This window comes from Thalassophryne amazonica, chromosome 19, assembly GCF_902500255.1.
Source record: "Thalassophryne amazonica chromosome 19, fThaAma1.1, whole genome shotgun sequence".
Classification (NCBI taxonomy): Eukaryota; Metazoa; Chordata; class Actinopteri; order Batrachoidiformes; family Batrachoididae; genus Thalassophryne; species Thalassophryne amazonica.
The window spans coordinates 67,578,711-67,596,726 of record NC_047121.1 but is presented as its reverse complement, the minus strand read 5'-3'; the positions used below and the strand labels follow the sequence as shown (position 1 = coordinate 67,596,726).

The window sequence follows — 18,016 nt, the reverse complement described above, 5'->3', positions numbered from 1 at the left end:
ACATATAGTACCTTCGTTCTTAGGTTTCCATTTGATAGCATATAGATTATGCTTTTTATTTTCCTATAGTATGCTAGCAGAGTTACTTTAGATAGATAACATTACATCATAGCTTCTGTTTCTATAATAAAATACCATGACCATGACCAAATCTTCTCCCGTATTAATATTTAGGTTTTAATACCTACTCCTGTATATTATATAGTACCATATTTATTGTATATGTTCTTTATTACCATTAATATTTAAATATAGTTATATATATGATGTCTTATCTTTCTTATGTCTTATTATTTATTATTATATATCCTTTTTTTCTTGAGCCTCTTGGGTGGGTAGGGACAGTTCCCATGGGATAAAAAAGCTTTTCAACCTACCATCCCCGGTTCTCAAGACCAGGCACCTAAGTGGCTCTACTCTACTCTTTTCTACTCTTCTATTTTACTCTTCCTTTTTAGATATTTAGATATACCTTAGTATACTTGCATAGTTCCACCTCAGAATTGAAATATAATATATAAGATATACCTTGCTGAATTTTCATGTGATACGGATGCAGATAAAGGTTCATAATTAGTGGAACAACATTCTTTTTTAATGGGAAGAGGCAGCAATGAACTAATAGGGTGAGAAAAGTGCATCATAGTAGAGCAGATGACTGGTGTGGGCAAAGCTCTGAACTCTGGGTGCCCATCTAGTTACAGAACAATTTCTGTACTTTTAGGGGCACAACATGTCTGTGAGGAGCGCATGTTTATATCTCACAAAAAGCACATGCCTTCACAACCCAGCAGTGTCGATGGAGAAACCCTCGGTCCGTACACAGTAATCCAGCAAGCCTAGCGATGCTCCCTGCAAACCTGCGGTGATCGTTTGCACATGCTTGGCAACCTGGAGTTCATTAGCCCTCTTTTTCTCATCGCAGCCCCAGCAATTCAAACACACAGCAATGAGATTTCCAGAGGTAAAGCTCCTTTTTGGTGGGGGGTCTGCAGCTCCCTAACTGCAGCCCTAGACTAATCACACAGACCCCCCCTCCCCCCCCCCCATTTTACTTTCCAGCATGTGGAAGAATGAATTTGAGGTGCTGCCACTCACAGACAGATGCTCAGACGCTGATGTGCTCTCATGGCTTCAGGGGATTCTCCCAGAATTCATGAATTTGCTCCTTGTTTGCTCTGCAGGCACCTGACCAAACCGCCGAGACAAGACAGAAGAAAAACCAGCGGGGGATTTTATTTTACACACAGTAATATCTGCGCTGGATGTACTTTGAGTGAATCCCAGCTATATGAGCCAACTGATGACCTCAAAATAACAGAGGGTGTTTGTCTGTGCTCACTGCTGAGGCGCAAAGAGAAAACAAGAGAGACTAACTGGAAAGGGAGGGCGAGGCCTGGCTGAGCGGGATAAAGTTACCTGTGCACAGGTGACCTCGTCGCCATGGGCAGTGGATTAGCTGATTGTTAGGTATCAGGTGACGCCTCCTGTAATATTGAAGAGGGTGAAAACAGCTTTGTTGGAGCCCAGAACAATATCGCATTTGCAGCAGGAGCTCACGGTCTGTGGGTCTCACGGGGGAGGGGGGGCGGGGGGCAGCAGAAAACTCCAAATTCCACCTTTGAATTGCAGGCTATAAATTAAACAGGAAAGGAGAGTGTGTGTGCGTGTGTTTTTTAATATTAACATTTCTCATTCTGCTACTTGTTGCTCTGATGTTTGTATAGGTGTTTTATTTATACGTGAAAATCAGAACATGCACATGCGAAAATAAAAATTTTATCCACAATTTCAAACAGCCAACATAAAACATACTTTGGGCGCAAATCCAAAAAAGGAGGGAACTCCCTCAGAACTCTGCCCTTATTAAAAACAGTGACCTCTGATCTTTCAGATGGTTTCAAAGCTGACATTTAATGCAGCGGAGCAGACTGCAAGCCATATGTAACATGACCTGGGGAGCACGGTACTCCGCTGCTCCACGTCCCACTAATGAGAGGGCAGAGGTCACCGGGTACCAGTCTGCATGTATAGACCCACCACTACTGGCTAAGCGGCTCCTTCTCCGGAATCTTCTCTGCTCTGTGGTCTCTACCGGCCACAAAGTCTGCAATATTTTGTGATTTTCTTGTAATAATTGAGTCATTACTTGGCAGGGTGTGAGGTATGTGCACATGGCCACTCCATCACACACTGTGGGAAAGGGAAGATGCAGCCGGCATGATTCACTAGTTGGTCACTCGGCAGCAGGGATCATCAAATGGCGGCTCAGGGGCCGGAGATGGCCTCATTGCTGCATGGTGAGGAAACTATGGAGAAGCACTGTCTTCTTGCATTTCTCTTTCTCTTTCTTGAATATTACTATAAGTTGCATTTTTTTAAGATAGTTTAGGAGGTCCTGCAACTTATTCACTGGTATGACTTTATGTACCAAAAAAAAAAAAAAAAAATCAAGTGGTCCTTAATAATAATAATAATAATAATAATAATAATAATAATAATAATAATAATACTATTTATAGACTGCTTTCCCAGGAATCAAAGTACTTGACACAATAAACTCAAGTAACAAAAGAACAAATACTAATAATAAAAGTACAGTGCAAAAATGCACATAACAGGCAAATTTTTAAAAAGTTGATGATTCAGAAAAGAGGCGCAATTTATACTCCAGTGCAACTTGTGCTCCGGAAAATATGGTACTTTAATGACAAGTAATATAAAGTCAAATAAAACAGTAACATACCAGTGTGCTCCTCCTTTTCATCTTGGATGATAAAATGTACAAAAACGTGCAACTAACATGAATATTTGTTGTCAGTGGTGCTGAACGGCTAACCTAAACGTTAGCTTACAGCTAATCCACTAGCTGAAAACGGAACTGTGAAAATGATAAACCGTTAAAACATTTTGGGGAGGGTCCACTTGATGGTGTATATTACAACAAACTAGATCCAGTTTTGTTCAATTTACAAAACTAAAACTTGTGATTCTGTTGACATACACCACTAATCATATTTAATTGTACTGTTGTCTATAAATCTGTTGAATTGAAAATCAACAAATAATGGTAATTCACCATAATTACATTTTTTTTTTTTTGTCACACTTTTATAGCCTACCATAAATGTAAAAAGAACTTCAACATGCTCTCCTTAATGCTAGGACTAGGACTAGTGGACCCTAGGACTAGTGGACCCTAGGACTAGTGGAAGTTCCCAAAACATTTAGCTGAAGAAGTTGCTATCAACGAACCATTAACCTTTTCTGTATAAATTTAGCTTTTTTTGTTTTTTGGCTCTAACACTCTGAAAATACACCCAAAAAGTGGAGGTTCCCAAAAAGACTCCTGGATCCAAATGTTTGAAACCAAATGAACCATCAGTATTCTTATCTGAAAAATGCATGAATTAATTAACTATTAGGATCTGGTTAAAATAGCCTGAAGCTATATGTACTCAATTTTAATTGTAAGTGCACAAAAACAAATTAAAATGATGTGCATACACTATTTATTAACACTCTGTGACACTACATGGATTCTCTGTATGTAACTCCCCAACTTCAGCAATTATTGTTGAGAAAATGCAAATACTTACATATTAAGAGAGAGTGATTAAGTCCTTGACCAGTTCTGAGGCCTCGTGGGCTGGTGCTTATCCCAGGAAACCACAGCATGAAGCACATGAGAGTCCATAGCTCTTCCTGGATGGAATGCTCATCCATTGCAAGTTATCCCCCCAAACCAGACGGGTACCCATTTACAGCTTGGTGGACTGAGAAGATACAGAAGAAGAGTCTTGTCCAAGGACACAGGTAGCCTGAAGCAGACTTGTTGTCCAACTTCTACACCACAGAGCCTACTCTGCACATGAAAAAAAAAACAATTTATCTACAGACCTGCTTCTTGAGTATACAATCTGTAGAAGTGGCTATGTCAATGTGTTTTTGAAAATCAACATCTTTTTCATATAAGATCATTTGATGATTTCCGTGATTTTTGCATAAATGATGCACTTCATTCCATGTGTTGTTCAAGACATGTCGTTATCCAAATTTTTCATTCCTGATGCACCTGTCTTCCTTGTTATAATATTTCCTTCTATAGTTAATGTTGAACAAACCTGCACACTTTCTACACCGGTACACACACACTCATCACTGACAGACCCGTGGCAACAGACGAGATACAAATGGTGCACTTAAATCACACTCACTCATCTTCTATCACTTACTCCAATTAAGGGTCATGGCATTCCCACTTAACTGATTTTTTTTTTTTTTTTTTTTTTTTTTTTTTTTTTATACTCAGAGAGTGATTGCCAGTCTTGAAGCCATATTTGCTACAATTCCGTAACATCTAACACATCATCTGCATCTGAATGTATATTTCACTGCAACAGATCGGGAGCTTGAATTTTCTTTGCAGACTAAAGTAAAGCCAAACTGTATATATCGCTCCCTAGTGGTTGAATGAAGAAGTGGCTACAGTTTATTTGGAAAAGCAAGTTAGTTGGCTGCAGTGTTGGTGTGATCTACCCTTCAGAAAAAAAAAATGCTTGACATAGACCACAAAACTGCTCAACCTTGAGGATCACTTACTCCACAGTGGGTGGAAAAGATGAGCAAGAAGAGTGGGTGTTTTTTGAGTACAAAGGATGGCTACACAATATTCAGGCTAAACAATATTCTGGAAGGCAAGGAAAAAAATCTATAAATTTCCTTTAATTTGCAAAATTAAATACATTTAAAAAGACAAAAAATATAAAGGAATGATTATGAGGCCTCAAAAGTTAAACTAATCCCTGTAAGCAAGAAGCATCTCCTAAAAAATGTAGTCACACTTTTTTTTTTTCTTTTTTTTTTTTAGATATGTTGTGCAGACAGACATAGTCACGTCGTGGAGGATTTAACACATTTGTCATAAATGCAAAATGAGGAACATTTCATGAAGAATGTCATTGTTGACCTCTGCTGCAGGATGCACAAAGGCATGTGCAACTTGAGCAGAGTTGACAGGTTGACAACATTTTAAATGTGCAGAATGGGGCCTGAAGCGTCTGTAAACTTGTCATTTGCTGAAACACATGGCAACAACTCATCCGCGCATCTGTTGAGAGTTGCACGCTCGCATCGCCATAGCGCCCCCTCTCTGCCAACAGTCACACATGGTATAGCAAAAAAAAAGAAAAAAAAGTTGTTTGTATTGTTTTATTTCATCCCTGTGGCAAAAAAAAAAAAAATACATTTCCCAAAACAAATGCGTGTGGGGTGTTTACAGAGGGGATAACTGTAAAAAGCAGGAGCTCTAATTGCGTATTTGTGGAGGTGGCCCTCTGAGGAAATGCCTAATGATTTTGACGGGAGGGTCCCTAACCCCAGTGCACTTGTACAAGGTCTAATTTTCCAACATGACAGGAAACTCTGTTAAGCTGATAATTACAGCTCCGATTCCATTTAACTCACTCATGTCAACAGTTGTGTTTTGTTTTGAGAGAAATTGGGTTTTTTTCACTGCTTTTCACCTTCAAATCTTAATTCAATCCACGTTTTAGCGCGTTGGAACAGAACAAAAGCCATATTAATTATCTGTCAGTATGCTGCACTGCTTTTATAATGTATATCTAAACTATATATATATATATATATATATATATATATATATATATATATATATATATATATATATATATATATATATATTAAAGAATTAAATAGAGGCTCATTTTTTGGATTAAGTGCGTGGCGCATCAGTTTCGTATTTTATTGATTTCTTCTTTTTTCTTTTCTTTTCTTTTTTATGAGGGTTCTTCTGAATGTCACATGTGAAACGTCTGGACTATATCTGACATTTTTCACTTAATTTAAACAGCCATGCTCCAGTCCATACAGCTGAAATAACACTTTGGATTCAGATAAAGAGCGAAAACCATCTGTTTCAGTCTAAAATCACAGAGCCTTTGGTCCGTTCGCTCTCCGGTTCTTTAAAATAAATAGGAAACTTTTTATGATGACATTTTTATGAAGTGCTTTCTGTTGTTTGGAGTTCTTTCTCTCGTTCTCTCCTCTTCCACGCTGTTACTTTTCACTGCTTTTCTCACCAGCGCTCTGCGTAAAGATCAATAATTTAGAAAAAGAAAGAAAAAAAACACGTTGCGTTTTATCCATAAATTGAGTGTAATAACACAACAAACCCTCAGTTCTGCTGATGAAATGTTTATATTGAAGGATGGGGACATGTTGACTTCTGAGCTTTTCAAAACATTCACTTAAACTCGAGACACTTTTTGGAAGCCCTGGCTCTTCGGAGAGGTAATTTAATTATAATGTTTGGTTTTGTTTTTTTAGGGCGACTCTATTTGACACTTTGGGGAGTTTACGCACAGAATGACCCGCTCCAACGCGCCGTAGCCTACCTAAATAATGCGTTGGCTGTCGGGTAAAGGAGCGCACGCAGCGCTGTGCGCGCACGGCGGAGGCGGAGAGAAAGAGTCCACATCTTGAAGTAATCTCGCCCCCCGGGCTGCTCGGGTTAAAGGAGGAGGCGCGGCGCAATGTGGTAGAGATATTAGAGAAACCCGAGAGCTGCTCATCAGACAGCTCATTTACTGAAGCTCTGAGGTTTGACGCAGCCAAAGTGCAGCTCAAGCCGCCGCACCGGCGGCCTGCTCCATACGCGCAGAGAGGGACTCATGACTTATTGTTGTGCAGACGGATGACTCATTTCAGAAGAGCTCCGCTGCTTTAATTTTTAATTTGGTTGCAGCAGGTACGCGGTCATTGGTCGCACTCTCGTGCTCTAAATGTGCGCTTCATGGAGCAGAAGTCGCACTCTGGAACAAGCATGCATTTGCGCAATAAGTTCCTCTATTACCTCAATAAAAAAAAAAAATTTTAATGAACAAATGTGGACAATAATAGCCACCTAGTATGCTCATCTCACCTCTAAGACATTCCTTTATGACGTTTGAATACAATGAAAAAAGTTGTTTGAATATGCTTGATTTAACAGATGAAAAATGATCAGAATGTGTCCAAATAATTATCTTCTGCGTCTCAACTTCACACAGAGGGAAACTGAGGACATTCTGATCATTTGCAACTATATGCACAGATTTAAATCAATTAATTTCAAACACGTTTTTTCAGTGTAGAAATACCCCACCTAAATAATAAAAAAAGCAGTTAAATATTATAATTACGCACAAAAACGGCAAATATGGTAAATGTTGAGTTATTATGGAACATGATCACAATCCTCAAATCACATTTAAGAGTGGATTTCATAATAATTATGAAAAATATAGACACTTCTCTGGAGAATATTAATTGGTTTTGGTTGCATTTTTGAAATCAGTTTCAAGTAAATAAATCCTAATGGTCAGCCACACCTAAGTCATTCATCTCTAACCTTCCTTTATGAAAATTTATTTTCCTCAGCACGTATAGATATATATATATATATATATATATATATATATATATATATATATATATATATATTCTAAATATACTCTAAAACGTTTTCTTCTCGCAGGATTTTTTAACAGGTTATAAATATTGTAGACTTTTTATGGTTTTACTTGGTTTCCATATGCCAGCACCCACAAAGCTGAATATTGTTTCCTACCTATTTTTGCTTCTTCGTGGACTCTGTAGTTTCAGACTGTGGTAGAGATAAAGAAATGTGATCCATTGGCTCAAACCAGCACCAAGAAGCAGTGTGGCAGAGAACTCATTTACTAATGGATCGGTTTAGTGTTTCACCCCACAGAAAGCAGTGGAGCCAACGAGGAGCCCATCTAAACCCTAAAATATAAGAGCTGGCTATACAAACAGTTCTACAGAAACAGGTCACCATTTTGGAAAAAAAATACAAAAACAGCACTATATATATATAATTGTTGTTTATTTTTACCACTGAATATATACGACTGGGTTGAAATAAACGTGGCATTTCATATGCGTCTCATAACTCCTCCCTGCAGGTGTTCTATGGTCTACAACGCTTTTGGCACTTACTGTTCCTCCATATGATTTCACGCGTAATGGCACCAAATGGCACCTATAGGTCCACCCATTGTAGCAAATTATTAAATTATATTACCTCAGAAAATAAACAGCCCCACAATTAATACTATGAAGGAGGGGAGGGTGGATACAGCAAGGTAAATGGAGTCAAACAGTGAAAAGGACAAAAATATTTGCTGAAAGATATTTGCAAGATAAGAGTTTTCGTCTTAAAATTCTATATGCTGTCTGCAGATGTCGTGCGTATTTTCTGTGTGGAACCTAAGCGCCAGATGTATATGCAGAAGATGTAAATAAGCCCTTTTAAGAGGTTTGCAATAATTGATTAGAGATTAGGTGCCGCTCTGTTCCCTCAGCTGAAGCGGGAGAGGAGTTGCGGGGGCGGGAGGTGGGAGCGCTCCTATTTCAGCGCTTGACGCACTGCCTCTGGGGAGGAAACGGAGCTGCAAACTCAGTCCTGCTCTGCTGTACAGGGTGCAGGGCAGAGAGAGAGCCAATCACCGAGACGCACGGGCTCCCTTTAAGCTTGACATATCACCAACAGGAACAAATTGTCCCAACAATCAACATCCCCAATCTGCTGCGCGCATCAGTGGCTGGAAGCGGAGTGTAGACACGGCCTGCGCTGCGCCGACGGATTGCAACACAGAAAACACACGACTGTCATCGGCTTGGATACCGACATTTTGCGAGGAGGAGTGAGTCCGGAGACCATGTCTATACTGCCGTCATTCGGGTTTACGCAGGAGCAAGTTGCGTGCGTCTGCGAGGTGCTGCAGCAGGGAGGAAACCTGGAGAGGCTCGGCCGCTTTCTGTGGTCTCTGCCCGCCTGCGACCACCTCCACAAGAACGAAAGCGTCCTCAAAGCCAAAGCGGTGGTAGCCTTCCACCGGGGGAACTTCAGGGAGCTCTACAAGATACTGGAGAGTCATCAGTTCTCTCCTCACAACCACCCCAAGCTGCAGCAGTTGTGGCTGAAGGCGCACTACGTGGAGGCGGAGAAACTGCGCGGTCGGCCGCTCGGAGCTGTGGGGAAGTACAGGGTGCGCAGGAAATTCCCTCTGCCGCGCACGATATGGGACGGCGAGGAGACCAGCTACTGCTTTAAAGAGAAGTCCAGGGGCGTCCTGAGAGAGTGGTACACGCACAACCCGTATCCGTCCCCGCGAGAAAAGAGAGAGTTGGCCGAGGCCACGGGACTGACCACCACGCAGGTCAGCAACTGGTTCAAGAACAGACGGCAGAGAGACAGAGCCGCAGAGGCCAAAGAGAGGTTTGTCTCCACTAAATGCACGGATTCGCTTTGTTCTGCAAAAAATATGACCTATTTAAGGATCAATCGCACTTTCAAAATGCGCCTTAACGTCAACCTGTTTTTTTTTTGTTTTTTTTGTTTTTTTTGGTAAATGATGAGTTTCCCCTTAGAAACATGAATTCTAAAATACCCGAAAGGCGGAAAGAGATTTACATCTGAAATGTAACCAAACAAAGAAACAAACAACTATAGTAGTTTCTGTTGGTCTCCAACAATCTGTTCAATGTGATCACAACTTTTTTTTTTCTTTTCTTTGTAAGGCTTAAAACGTTCAGAAAATCTTGTCCAACATGAATTGGGATCCAAATTATGTGACACGTTAAATAATATTGGGGAGGGGGGCTATCTGAAGTGTTAGTTACACTTAGAACCAAAACAAGTTGCATGATCACAATTTTGGACATGCTGTACCTTTAAAATGATTTATAAAATTACGCACATGGCGCATGTCAGAGTATATAGTGCAAGACGAAATAAAATACAAAAAACACAAAGTAGGTCATTATTTTATTTGTTTGTCTTCTTTGTCACAGTTATTTTATTGTGAATTTTAAATCATTCCTTGCTCTGTGTGATTTTAAAAGAGAGAGAGAGAGAGAGGGAGAGAGAGAGAGAAAATCTGGTGCCAAAAATCACTAATTTCCTTCTACTTTTTTCTTCTTCTTCTACAGAGAGAACAGTGAAAACAACAACGCAGGCGGTAACAAACAGAACCAGCTGTCGCCTCTCGACGGAGGAAAGTCTCTCATGTCCAGCTCGGAGGACGAGTTTTCTCCACCTCAAAGTCCGGACCAGAACTCAGCGCTTTTGCTTCAGAGCAACATGAGCCACCCCGGGGCCTCCGCGTACAGCATGCCGGGCCTGGGGGCCCCACAGCCGGTGCACGGCATGCACGGACACCCGCACCAACTGCAGGACTCCTTGTTGGGACCTCTAACCTCCAGTCTTGTGGATCTAGGCTCTTAAGGGGCCGCCAGATTCCGCTGTTTTGCAAAAGAAGTAGAAAAAAATGGACTGATACACCTATCAGATTGTATGAAATAATAGTAGCTTACCTTATAATATAGACTGACTTATCTGTCGTTAAATTTGGTTAGGAAAATAATAATAATAATAATGCGCTTATTTCCCCTTACAGGAGGTCTTCTGATCTCACAACCAGGACCTGAACGCAACGAAACACTTAAACTGGAACTGCCCGTTTGCTTAATTTATATTTTGTTAAAACACAAAAAGGATGATATTAGCATTTCCTGCAATGGAAACTAACATTTTGATTAGGGTAATTAGTTTCCAATAAAACAAAAGTAATACATTTGTCTGTGTGTTATTTTTCTGCCTTGGATGACAAACAGGTCCTGACTTAAAAAAGAGAGAAAAAAAAAACAAAGAAACAGAAAATAAGATTTAAAAAAAAAAAAGAATGGAGGCTGAATCGTCATGTATCACAAAATTACAATCTTTCTTGATGAATTGTGTTTTTTTTCTAATTCTTGCTGCGTGTCGTTTAAAATATTTGAGTAGATTGTTAAAAACTTACTATGTGAAATATGAACCGTTTTGTGAATCGTATTATTTATTTATTCTTTTTTTTTTTTTTTAAACAATAATAACGGCCATTTCGAACACAGAATTGGAGCCACAAAGGAAATTAAATTACACAAATGTAAGTCAACACCAGTAGCTGCCTTTGTGGAGCTGTTTGTTCCATAAAACTCGTTTTTTCTCTCTCTCTCTCTCATTTTGGCGCGTGTGACGCCGATCCCTGCGTCCTGGATCCCGTGTTTTGTTTGCGCTTTGGAGAGTTTGTTCTGCTTGTTCCGGGCCATGAGAAAGAGCCACAGATTTTCTTCCAAAAAAGGAAAAAAGAAGAAGAAAACAAACAAACATCCTGCCTGGCAATAAATAACTAAAATAAAATTGCACCACAAAATAAGACAAATGGATAAACATAGAAAGTGATTAAGCAGATTATTTTTTTAAATAAATTAAGTAAAATAGTATTAATAACATCAACAACAACAACAAATAATAATAATAATAATAATAATAATAATAATAATAATAATAATAATAATAATAATAATAATAATAATAACGGAGCGACCACAGCCAAGGTCGAGCAATACTAAAATGATTTTGTATTAATAATCATATTTCCTATCTGGAAAAATACAGTATTTCTCTAGCTGATTATCTGTTCTGTGATATGTGATTAATTCATCAGAAACAAATGGATACGTTTATGAAACATTTACTGAAATTTTTCAAATTCTTACTCTTAAAGACATTTGGATCCTCATCACCACCAAAACATCAAATGTTCTTCCTCTCGATGGTGTCGATCAGCTGAACAAACATACATGATCAGAACCTCCACGGGAGGAGTAATGATATTTTCCTGAATTCTAATTTTCGTTTTTGTTTTCCATTGGCATACACCCTAAATAAAAGGACATATTCAGAGGACAGACAGTGGTGGCCTCGGAGCAGAATCCAGCGAAGACAGTTCTCATGTCCACCACCCCCCCCTACACTCCTTGAGCTCATGTCAGGGTAAATTGTTTTGAGCAGAGAGCACTGAGGATTTCCTGAGCATAATCTAAAACAGTCGCTGCAAGCATTACTTACTGATTGCAAAGGCTGCAGGGCTGCACACAGGGCCCGGCTTCAGACCCTGAGGTACTCCGCATGCCAGAGGCCTCTCTGCCAAGCTCTCAGGTCTACTAAAAACAGTGGGGCTGTGCTTCTCACCCATCACCTGCAGTTCTGTGTCCTCAGCAGACCTTCAAATAGCTTTTTGCTTTACATTTCTCATGAGCATACGCACAATTTAAGTTTCAAACAGAAGTTCAAAAGTTAAGTTGAAATATAAATTTTGTCAATTGAAAAAATATGACATATAATACCAATGAAATGACCCAGTACATGTGCACAAAAATACTTACAATTGATTTTATTAGGTGACAATAAGGAATATCCAACATCTTAGACACTAAATAAAAATGATATTTTGAAATAATGGATTGCAGCAAATAACAGCAACTGCAACAAAAACCTGACTATTTTAAATGGCAGAAAAGTTGGTCCTGTAAGAGAAATAATATTTCAAACAACCTAAATTAGTTTTGGTCCATTAAATTAGACCTTTATGTTCAATATCAGAGTGAAATTTTAATACATTTGATGGCAATGTGACATGTTAAAGGAGTCATGTGATATGTATTTCCATCATACTAGTGTCTTAAAAACAATCGATAAAGTTTGTAGCTGCTGAAGTCATGCATTCTAAAATAAGAAGGGCCCTGAGAGCGAACACCTACAACTTCCCTGTTTGACACCAAATCATGCAAACTTATTTGTGATTCATTGTTACCATAATATGTGGTTCTATGGCTTTTGAACAATTTTGTTCAAAGCTGAACCATGTTATCCTTAAAACCAACATATAATCCTTCCAACATGTTTAATTTATGTCAGCTCCAAACCAAGTTAAACGGTGATGATCTTTAGTTTGACCTTTAAAGGTCACCCAAGTTCATGTGACCAACAGAAACGTGATCTATCACTTCATATTAGTATTTATTAGTAATCATAGGTGTATATTTAACCATTTCCTTGAATTAGCCATTCTAAAATATCTTCTCGATACATGCTAAAAAAATGAACTGCTGTCTCAATGAGCAAAAGTGATGTAACATTTTTTAAAGTTATTTCAATTTAACTAAAGTTATTTCAAGTTAAGTAAGAGAAGACTTGTGGCATTAACTCAGTTGAAAGTTGAAATGAATAACTTTAAAAAAAATCTATGCAAATTGTTACATCAATTTTTCTTGTTGAGACAGCAATTCCTTTTTTTAGAGTATACACTCAAAAAATGATGCATTGGATGAACTCAATTCAGTTATGAGTAGGATTTCCATCTAATAAATATATGTAGCCCCAACTCAAATAAAACACATCCATTTAATTTAGTTGGGACTACATATATTTATTAGATGGAAATCCTGCACATAATTGAATTGAGTTCATCCAATGAGTCATTTGTTTGTGTGATACACTCAAAAACTGACTCACTGGATTGTATTCCATCTAATAAATGCATGTAGTCCCAACTTAATTAAATTATCTTGCATGGATGTGTTTATTTGAGTTGGTGCTACATATATTTATTAGATGGAAATCCTGCACATAATTGAATTGAGTTCATCCAAAGAGCCATTTTTTGAGTGTATAAGCATTGGGCCCAAAATTTGACCTTAACCTATGACCTTGACTGTTAACCGATTCTCCTTAAAATGCAATTACTTTGTCCTTTGCTGACTCTCAGTCATTCCGACAATACTGATCCGGATCTGATGAAAACTCTTATTTTGTTTATGCACAGATGAACTGAGAGAAGAGCAGCTACATGCATAGTAGTACTTTGATAAGGCTGATATGAAACCCCAACTTTATGACCACATCAAGTGTAAACAACTTGAATGAATTTAAAAAAAGCTGTAAATTTTAAATTGTATCAGCTTATTTGTTATTATGTACACACCCACATCTGTCAGGTTTAACTGATTATGACAAAAATATCACAGCAATTTTAACTGTTTTCAACAAACATTCATTCTGATGCAACTTTCTACATTTTTTCTCTATTATCCTGTATGTCATATATTCAGCAGAGGTCAGCTCCTGTTGGCACTTGGCATGTTTAAATACTCACAAATTAACAAACAGGTGATCACAAATCCACCTAAGTGACGGATCACACCTGCTAAACTAATGACAACAAGACTATCACAGGACAGACAGAAACGGGATTAAAGAGGCCTAACGCAAGAGAGGCCGTCACAGTCACCTTCAGGATGTGCAAGACTAAAAGTCAGTCCAACACGGAAACTCCGACAGTGCGTTGAATCCCTGATTTACAATCCCAGTCTGAATATCTGCTGGATGAGACGGAGTGAGGCCTTGTCTCCTCAGGTCTGCAACAAGTGCAGGAAAGCTCCAATCTGTAGATGTGAAGATAGAAATGAACAGACACTGGTGTCAGGAACAACAACTGCTGATGGCAAACAGAGCGAGGCTGTAAAACCTGAGAAGTTCAACTCAAACATTCCGAGGAAGCTGATTACCTCAAACCATTTCAGTTCAGCTCAATAAAAATGATTGTACCATTGAAAGCCACTTTAAGGAAAACAAACTTGGGAATAATCAGGAAAAGACCTTAAATGAGCAGAATGACGTAATGTCCAAAGTGACCTCACACATTACAAATAACCTGCGCTACTAAATCAGTCACTCGTCACAGTTTATTTCTTCGGTCTTTGTTTCCCCCCTGTCACTCAAAATGTTTGTCAAAGATTATATTTTTACTTTTGGAGGCCATTAATTGTAAATTACATTTTTGGGGGGTGGGGAGTTGGGGTGTTCCTGACAGAACCAGACACATGCTGGAATTAAATAACAAAAAGAAACCAGCGTGGACTATAAGGACGTATCTGAGATATAAGAAGTCCATGAAGGCGCAGGTGAGTACATTGTTCTTAAAGGAGAAAACTAGAAGATCAGTTCTATAAATATTGTGTCCTGTGTGTCAACATGTTCTTCAGGAAGACTCCAAAATCCAGGTCACATTAGGATTTGGAGGCAGATCAGTGTGAGGAGCAACATCTGGCTGTAAGGATCATACCTGAATGTGGTTACATCTAATACATTAGGTGATGTACTGAAATGATCTCCATCAAAGTCATGTGATCTCTAGCATCTGTTTATCTGTGCAGTTTCTATGTTGTTGTTTTCAAGCAGGATAATGCAAAAATGAATTAACAAATTTCTATAACACTTGGTGGAGGAGTGAGGCACAGGAAGAAACAAAGAACCCATTAAATGTTGGTGCAGATCCAGATAAAGAAGCAGTTCCTGTCTTTGATCCTTTATGCAGAACATTTATTAAAATTCCCTTGATCCTGATTACAAGCACAAAGCACTCACCAGTCAGGATCTAAGTGTAGCATTCAGGCTCAAAGTTCAAATCAAAAATTATTGATCAACAATCAAAGGTCAGAACCAAGGACGAGTGATTTGGATCAAAGTCAGCAATATTATCAAAGAACAGGGATCAGGATCAAAGATGAGAATCATGGATGAGTGATGAGGATGAAAGGGTCAGCAACTAGGGTCAAATGACAGAAAAACTATCACAGATAAGTGGTCAAGATCAAAGAGCAATGATGGGGATCAAAGATCAAGAACATGATCCAAGGCAACTGATGAAAATCAAGAACATGATCAAAGATGAGTTATCAAGCTCAAAGATGTAAATCAAGGATGCAAAAGGATCTTGGCCACTGGAACATTATCAAAGATGAGAGATCAGGACCAAAGATCAGCAATCTGAATCAAAGGTCAGTATTGAGATCAAAGTTTGTGAACAAGATCAAACATGAACAGTTACCATCAAAGATCTGGTGGAAATACAGGAAGATAAAACAGAAAATAAGACTGAATACAAACTGTTGGGGCCAAAGTGTTTGCACTGTAATGACTACAATTAATCATAAAATATTAAGTTACACAAAGGTCACAGAATTATTACTGTTCACTTTATACATTTAAGTTCTTTCAACACTAATCAACTAAGTTTATGTTACTTTAAAACGATTATTGATGTGTGAATTGTTTGAGTTAACTAAATTGGTTTGAGGTAATCAGTTTGGTCAAGCTGTTTGAGTTGGACCAGCTTACGAAGTTTTACAGTGTATGAAAAGGGAATTTCATTTGTCATATGTAAGTGGCAGTGGCTCTAAATCAACAGCAGGAAGGGTCCTGACATGTGCAAATAAACATGGAAAGTCCCCTGCACGAAGCTGCCTCAGCTGGCTTACTGTTTTCTCTGGCACAGGACAAAATGTGTCCAGTTGCCTCTTTCCCCCGGTCCAGGTAGCTGGCTGTCCCAGGTATCCATATCCACAGGTTACATGAGGGGTGAGGGTGTGGGTTGTGGTGGGTAGGGGGGAAGAGGGATACGGTGGGGGCCAGGCGGGTGATGAGGGACAAAAGGATCTTTTCAGGTCTGCCTGAGTGGGGTGGGGAGGGGGGTGGATTTTCTTACCAATGATGCATGGATCTGACAATGTTCCAGCCCGGCTGTAGCCAGAGGCACATGCAGGTTCTCTCTGTGTGTGTGTGTGTGTGTGAGAGTGTGTGTGTGTGTGTATACGCTCACGAGTTTGTTTGCACATGAATCCAACTGCATCTATTCTGGAGCCAAAAACTCAGATATATATCAGGTCTCTATGATTTTATGACATCACAGAGGTGAAAAAAAAATTAGAGAGATCCAGGAGCTGTGAGCCAAAGATCCGCCTCAAATGAAAACAGTAGGAAGGAAGCTCTTAGCGAATGAGCTGAAAGAAATATTTATCTCCATCCTCCATTCAACTGAGTGATGCATGACCCGCGGTTCAGAGTCGGGGAAGAGGTTTGAAGCAGCATGTTGTCTGACAGGCGAAGGAAAAAAAAATCATTTTACCTGATGTAAAGAAATGTAATCTGTAATAAGAAGAAAAGACAAAGAAGAAGACAAAAACAACTGAGTGTGAGGTCGACAGAGAAGGACTTTTATAAAAGAAATGTGCCCAAAAAGGACAAGCTCATGTAACCAACTTCTCCAGAGACAAAACAGAGCTCTGGTTGCATAGAAACTGATATATTTGAACTTTAAAAAGAAATAAGATAGGAGATTTATTCTCATACTTAATCAGGAAAGTGAGCTGGGATGCTTCTGGAAAACAACAGATTTTCTTCATGCTATCTTTGGATCATTTATAAATGTTTCCTGTAACTATGAAGGAAGGAAAACGTAGAATTTAATTGAAAATGACACATGCTGCAGTGCTAAACAAACATATATCATTTCTAAATAGTGGGTATTGTATTGTGCTTAAAGGGGTTATATTGTGCAACATGAGGTTTTAATCTCCCTATTACAATTAAATATAGTTTGGATTTAATAATAACCTGGATTTATAAAAAAAACACTTTTCAAGATACCTAAAGTGCTTTACAACTTGCTTTATTGATCATTCACACATTGGTGGTGGTAAGCTACTAGCGTAGCCACAGCTGCCCTGGGGCAAACTGACAAAAGCATGGCTGTCATTCTGTGCCTAAGGCCCTTCTGACCACCACCTCATTCATACATAGAGAAGGTGGGTTAAGTGTCTTGCCCAAGGACACAACAGCAATATGCAGATTTTTGACTGGTTGGAAGCCGGATTGGAACTGCTGACCCTTCAGTCATAAGACGGTTCGCTCTACCAACTGAGCTATTGCCGATTTCATGCAATAGCTGGTGGTTTCAAAATCCAACATATGCCAGCAAGACTGAAACTCATTCTTGAGTGTATTGGAAGTTGTCACCCAACGCAAGAACTAGACTGGCAAGGTTTAATACTTATGCCAAGCTGGCACTCTTGAGCATTTGTCAGAAATCAGGGGTTTCCACGGCAACATTCCAATAAAAAGTGTGTGAATACAAAATATAAATTTGCCACATATCAAACCATGACTTATTTTTGTCATTAAAGGGCATTTGTGTGTGTCTGGCATGCACCCTGCCTCACACCCCATGACTGCTGGGATAGGCTACAGCGCCTGGTGACCTTTAATGGA

General features: G+C 39.0%; 1 protein-coding gene and 1 long non-coding RNA gene across 2 annotated transcripts in view; one reads left to right on the top strand and one right to left on the bottom strand.

Moving 5' to 3' along the window:
* The first annotated feature begins 8,450 nt into the window (after positions 1 to 8,450).
* On the top strand, positions 8,451 to 10,661 carry six1a (SIX homeobox 1a). Its single transcript, XM_034159896.1, has 2 exons — positions 8,451 to 9,304; positions 10,018 to 10,661. The coding sequence occupies exons 1-2, from the start codon at positions 8,745 to 8,747 to the stop codon at positions 10,310 to 10,312; spliced, it is 855 nt and encodes a 284-aa protein (XP_034015787.1). The 5' UTR covers positions 8,451 to 8,744; the 3' UTR covers positions 10,313 to 10,661.
* A 6,260-nt stretch (positions 10,662 to 16,921) lies between these two features.
* The window catches only part of LOC117501088, a 30,477-nt gene continuing 29,382 nt past the window's right edge, over positions 16,922 to 18,016 (bottom strand). Inside the window, exon 3 of the long non-coding RNA XR_004557924.1 lies at positions 16,922 to 16,934. This is a non-coding gene — a long non-coding RNA (uncharacterized LOC117501088). The remainder of the gene's footprint in view (positions 16,935 to 18,016) is intronic.

Coding starts and splice junctions, on each gene's coding strand:
- six1a (XM_034159896.1), top strand. CDS start 8,745: ATGTCTATACTGCCGTCATTCGGGTTTACGCAGGAGCAAGTTGCGTGC. Junction 9,305..10,017: donor GCCGCAGAGGCCAAAGAGAG/GTTTGTCTCCAC, acceptor CTTCTTCTACAG/AGAGAACAGTGAAAACAACA.